Source organism: Mesitornis unicolor, unplaced genomic scaffold (genome assembly GCF_000695765.1).
Source record: "Mesitornis unicolor isolate BGI_N332 unplaced genomic scaffold, ASM69576v1 scaffold3242, whole genome shotgun sequence".
NCBI classification, from domain to species: domain Eukaryota; kingdom Metazoa; phylum Chordata; class Aves; order Mesitornithiformes; family Mesitornithidae; genus Mesitornis; species Mesitornis unicolor.
Window position 1 is genome coordinate 61,935 of NW_010166981.1, and position 6,000 is coordinate 67,934.

General features: G+C 39.5%; 1 protein-coding gene across 1 annotated transcript in view; it reads left to right on the top strand.

Moving 5' to 3' along the window:
* The window catches only part of ATAD2B (ATPase family, AAA domain containing 2B), a gene marked incomplete at its 5' end in the record, with an annotated part of 58,058 nt that overhangs the window by 48,186 nt on the left and 3,872 nt on the right, over window positions 1-6,000 (top strand). The window contains one exon of the mRNA XM_010195148.1: window positions 4,684-5,379. Coding sequence (XP_010193450.1) covers window positions 4,684-5,379 — 696 coding nt within the window. The remainder of the gene's footprint in view (window positions 1-4,683; window positions 5,380-6,000) is intronic.

The following is a 6,000-nucleotide window of genomic DNA, read 5'->3' on the forward strand; positions in this document are numbered from 1 at the left end:
AGCCAGAGTTGAGGCCTGAAAGTCTGGGTTCTTGCAGGTTTCTGAAAATTGGTGGCTGGATAAATCCATACATCTACTGAAGGAAACGGCTATAGATTGAAGACGGTAGTTACCTGTTCTGCCTGGCATTGTTAGTTGATCAGTTAAAATATTGTATTGGTCCTGCATGGCATGCACAGCTCGAATGCAAGGTATCTTGTATCCTGTTCAGCTGGGGTGAGGAGGAACAGAAGACACTGGCAGAGTTTAAGATATATTTGGAAGAGGTGAATTGAGAGTATTTTAGGGGATGGTATGAGAAAGCCATTGAGCAGGGGGAGAAAATGCTGAGAATGCTGTAGCCAAGATTTTTGTTTGGAAATATGCTTCATCTGCTTTAATGAAACCTGACTGCTCCTTGTTGAGTATAAATGCCCAAGTTCTTCAGGTATTTGTTCATATAACATAAACTTTTAGAGATGCTAATGATGATCGTAAATATGTTGAGTTGTTGCATACATTTTTTTAAAAATAAGATCGTTGGATTTGTGCCTTGAGTGCCTTCCTTGTAGGTGATGGAAATGCCACGTCTCTTGCGGGTTAGTTCCATAGCTGCTTCAAGCCACCGGTCAAACAGCAGGTTACTGCTGAAGGTGCTGTCTTGCCTTTTCACTGGTTGCATCTTCCCACCGTCTCCCCTGTGGCAGCACTATCATTCAGGAGCTGGAAAGCTCAGCTGGGGAACTGGAGGTGTTGAAAACTAACCCAGAAAAAACCCCATAACGTCTCAGATGGATTTAGTTCCCTTATCTGTTTAAGTGCAGGAACAGTAGTGCCGGCACAAATGAGGTAGTGGAAATCCTGTAGCTGGCTTTGGAGGGAGAAATGGCTTTGTCTGTTAGTGGAAGCTGGCACCACATTTTGCTTTTCAAGCCATTGTGCAACTGTGCTCTGTTCTTTCTTGCTGCTTATCTCTGACTGCGGTTTGGGACTTTTGTGACTCAAAACTCCAGAGACTTCACGTGGATTATTCAGTGTCCCTTGGTAAGGAACGTGGAGCTACTGGAAGCAGCTAAATTACTGTGGCAGATATATAGATATCCTGGATGCTGCATGAGAGTGCAAATTGCTGGTAATAAGTGCTTTCTCAAGGCTTTGGCTTACTTTGCGCACAAGACATCAGAAAGAAGTTTAGGGTTTTGATCATGGAAGAAAAACTTGAAACGTGTATTGCTTCAAGTGGTTCTTGATGATACTGCAGGCACAAAATCTAGATCCATGGTGATCTTGCTTGCTATGAGAATCTCCTTTGGATTTTAATCCCCAGGAATTCTTCATGAAATAAGGTAACAACAGAGAATTTACTGTTTGAATGTGAGTTTTATCATTTAATGATGGAGGATTCACGTTCTCTGATGGACTTCAGTGCAGACACATGTAAGTCTTCTACAGCATGAAGGGAAGTTGTTAGCTTCTACTACTACTGTACTGCACTCGATGCACTGTAGTGGTCAAACTAAAGAAATTTTAAGAAAAACGTATCTGCTTTGACTGCTACATTTTCTTATTAGAGTTCCTCTGCACTGAGACAAGCAGACTTGGTTGTTAATGATTGGCAGTCTTTGTATCTTCTAATTGTATCTGCTTCCTTTCCCAACTGCTAACTTTATGTAGTCTGAAGTTGTGTCTCTGTACTGCTGGATTTGAGAGACAGCAGCACTGTATACCTCAACTATGAAGCTTCTGTCCCACTCACTCCTGTTTGTGTTTTCCTGAAACCATACTGAACAGAACATGAGGTAGCTGAATAATTTCCTGCCTTTGCTGGTTTTGATGCAGTGTAAACCTCAGAACTCCTGGGAGGATGTCTGCAGCGCTGCTTGTGGTTGCTTTGTCCTAATTAAAAACAGCAATAAAAACCAACAGGCACAATGAGTGTTCAAATACTGCTGCATGAGAGTGAGAGTTTAGCTGAACTTGCTGGCTGTCATTCAGGAGGACCTGAAATTTAATGAAATGTGTAATGTAGGATTAATTTGATTTTACTTAATGCGATTTCTCCCACGCTTAAGAATTTTAGGAATACACCTGTGTGTTAAAGCAAATTGTGGGTTCTCATCCCAGGTAAAGCTCACAGCATGGACAGAATGGATGCAGTAGTAAAACAGGCATATTTGAAGTACCAGTTCCTTGATATAATAAATGTCAAATATATTTGACATTGTATCTCACAGAATCACAGAACGTTAGGGATTGGAAGGGACCTCAAAAGCTCATCCAGTCCAATCCCCCTGCCGGAGCAGGAACACCTAGATGAGGTTACACAGGAAGGCGTCCAGGCGCGGGTTTTGAATGTCTCCAGAGAACGAGACTCCACAACCTCTCTGGGCAGCCTGGTCCAGTGCTCTGTTACCCTCACTGAGAAGAAGTTTCTTCTCAAATTTAAGTGGAACCTCCTGTGTTCCAGCTTGTGTCCGATACCCCTTGTATCTCTTAGAGCAAAGTCAACCTAAGAAGCCAAAATCAGTGTATCTTTAAAAATTTCAACTTTCTTATGGATTGTCATAAGGACATATTAAATTTCCTTTAAAAGACACTTATTCCCCTTCCCTGTTTTATTTACCCATCTTTGGAGTTGACCTGAGGTGAAACCCATTGCTTAATAGGGGAATTTTCCTGTCTGTGAGTTTATATCTACCTGTTTAGTTTCAGATTTGCTGCTTCTGTTATTAATGAAAATCTCTTGCGCAATCTAGGGAAAAAAATGAGCTCCGTAAAGTTATGTGAATATGTTGTAATTTGTCATCAGTAAAACAGTGGCACTGACTGTAGAAGCTGCTATCAAATCTAATAAAAAAAGCTGGAGAAAGGGGATTTTTTTCCTCAGATCTTAACAGTTCTCCATAAGGATTATTCGTGACAATGAATGCACATTCTGAGTGAGAGTGTGTTTTTATTGCAATGTGATTGTATCTTTAGATAGCTGCAAAGCTAAAAGGTTAAGATTTATTCCTAATGTGGTGGTTAAACTACCTGCTTACATATGCCACTCATGGGGAGGAAATTCTGAAGCTCAACTGTGCTTCTCTGAGCTTCTGTGAATTAATTCTCAACGCTTGCACCTGCATAGTGCTTGTATCTTCAAAGCAGAATCTTTGTAACTCAGTGTGAGGTTGGCAGACACAGATCTAGGACTTAATATCCCATAAATCAAAGCAGCCTGCAAATACCAAGAACATTACGGAGGTGCTCAGCACAGGAGTTCATTTCAAAATGGAGGAAAAATTGTTAATCTCTGTTGGCTGTGATTTTCAATTATAATCACTTGGCTGAAACGTCAGTAATTTTGCAAAAATATGAGCAGTCTTTATCATTACTTGAATTTGAGTGTAGATGTTTCCATTTTTCCCAGTCTTTTCCTTAGTCTTCTGAGCTGTGTCTTATTAGTGCTGTTGAAAAGGACGTTGACCATAGCATTAGGTTTGAATGGTTTTCCTTCTGTATTTACTGATCATATGGCAGATATATGCCCCCAAACCTCTTCTAGATTGATGCCTTAGTTATAGCCCAAGGCAAATAGGTTTGTGAAGAGAATGCCTTTTCTGAATAATGCTCATTATGTGATTTTTAAAAGGCACAGGAAGGACACATGAGAAATAGAAAAGAGTAAAAATCTAAGAAGAATCTATGCGGAAGTAAGGAAAAAAGGATCATGTGCCAGTGTGTCTTCAAGCTGAGTTGCTTGATATGGGACGAGGACATTGGTGATGAGACCAGTTTAAGGAGCTCTTAAGGATTTAAGGATTCCCTTTCTGCTTGCAGCCTCACTGCACAAATGCTGATGTTTGTGAGGTCTTGCTGTAGACAGGGTTGCTAAAATGGTTGGGGTCTGTAACAAAGATCCTTTTTTATTTTTATCTGTTTTTAAATCATGTTTTGTCAGTGTGGTGAACTTGAGTACAGAGATGGGAATGAGTGAAGGATTGAGGAGCTTTAACTGATTTAAACAGTGGTAATGTCTTTGAACTGACAGTGAACATAAACTGAAATGAGAGGTGCTGGATATAGGACAAAAAGCCTTCTCACTGTTGTGACAATTATGCACTGGTACGGAATGCCTATAAAGATAATTTCTAGGCTGCATCCATAGAGGTTTTCAATACATGGCTGGATAAAACCATGAGCAAGCTGGTCTGCCTTCATAATTTACCCTGTTTTGAGTAGTAGGTTGGCCTACAGACTTCCTGATCTCCCTTCCAACCTAATTTATTCTATGAATCCATGCATTGCACTTCTGTTTTATTTTTTTGTATAATAGTTTCAAATTGCTGAGGTTCTAAAAAGGGGAAATGAGAATTACTGTCTTTAGAGCCTTCGTTACCCAAATGAGAATGACTGAGTTCGTTGCTGTTTTCATGTATGCTTTACCTACAAATGGGTCTATATAAAATACATTAAGTAGGAAAGGGTAGAAAGTCTGTCTTGGAATTGTGCACACAACTGAGTGTTCAGTGGTTACATTTTTAAAAGTCCTTGGTATTTGTAATTTGCTCACATTGAAATCAACAGACAGCTTGCTTTTTCCTGGAAATGTGAACAGATTTGGTTGCCTCATACACTACAGCATATTTTAATAGCCTAGTCTGTTTTTTGAAGGGTTCCTGTGCATCTAAAAGTTTCCTTTTTTTTCCCATTATAATTCAGTTCGACTAAGGAGAAAATCAAGACGGCGCTCGCAGTGGGGCAAGGGCATTATTAAGAAGAGGAAAGTCAATAATTTGAAGAAAGATGAAGATGATGCAAAGTTTGCTGATGATGAAAATCATGGAGAGGACAGTAAATTACTAGAAAACGGAGAGCTAGAGATCAGCACTGACTGCATTGAGGAGAATGGGGAGGAAACAGGAGATCTCTCCATGACAAATGATGAATCCTCTTGTGATATTATGGACATTGATGCAGAGCAGAGGCTTAACAATGGGACGTCAGGAAAGGAAAACAACTTTGCATCCACAGAAGAAGAGAGCTCCAATGAATCTCTGCTAATAACTGACACTGTTACCTTGAGTGCTGAAAAGGGGGTAAGGAAGGACTCTGCGTCGAAAGGGGACTGTATGAATGGAGAGGCATCTGTGCACAGCTTGGAGGGTGTCCTTGTTCCAGCCTGTCATAACGGTAAAGTGGAATCAGTTGATGTTGTTTCACCCTGTGACAGCAGTGATGGGTCTCGTAACAGGCAAAAATCTTCATCTGAATATCAGTCAAAGGAGAAAACGGAAACTTGCAGTGAGAGTCAAGGAGCTGATCCAGTGAAAGCTGAGGTACCACATTGCAGCAATAATGAAAAAACACTACAGAGCACAGACATTGAAACTAAAGATGCTGAAGCAGATAAAGAAGGTATAGCTTGATTTCAGTGTTTCTGTCCTTATCCTAGTGTCAAAGTTAGTATGTGTATATTTTTAACTGTAATATCTTATGTTACAATTATTATCATATTATTCTATTTTATGAAGTGCTCTCTTATTTATTTAAAACTTGTAGAGTGCTTACAACAATGATTCCACATAGATAAATTACAAGTCCACCCTTGACTTCCTGTAATGTTGTCCTAGACAAGTAAGTGTTTCTCCATACTTACAATATTCTGTTTGTTTTTGTAGGCTTTATGGGAAATACTGTAAATATTGATATAATTATTGTTTAAATGTTAAAGTTTAAAAAATAACGCAGATAAGTATATGATACACATTTTGGTCTGTATGTTCCATTAGATCCGTATTTTAATCTGTATGATGTGTTTTGTCTTACTTTGCTAGAGATTTATGATAAAAATATCACTGACATCGGGTGAAAGACCATAGAATGTGTTCCTTTAAACACAGTTGCTCACAGCAAAAGTTAAAGCGGTTTAACCCATAGCAAAAGCCAGATAAAGCTGTTGTTTATCTAATGGAGAAGGTGTCTGGCTTTGGAGTTACAGTCAACACAGTAACAGTGCAGCAAAAAGATAAGGGAAAG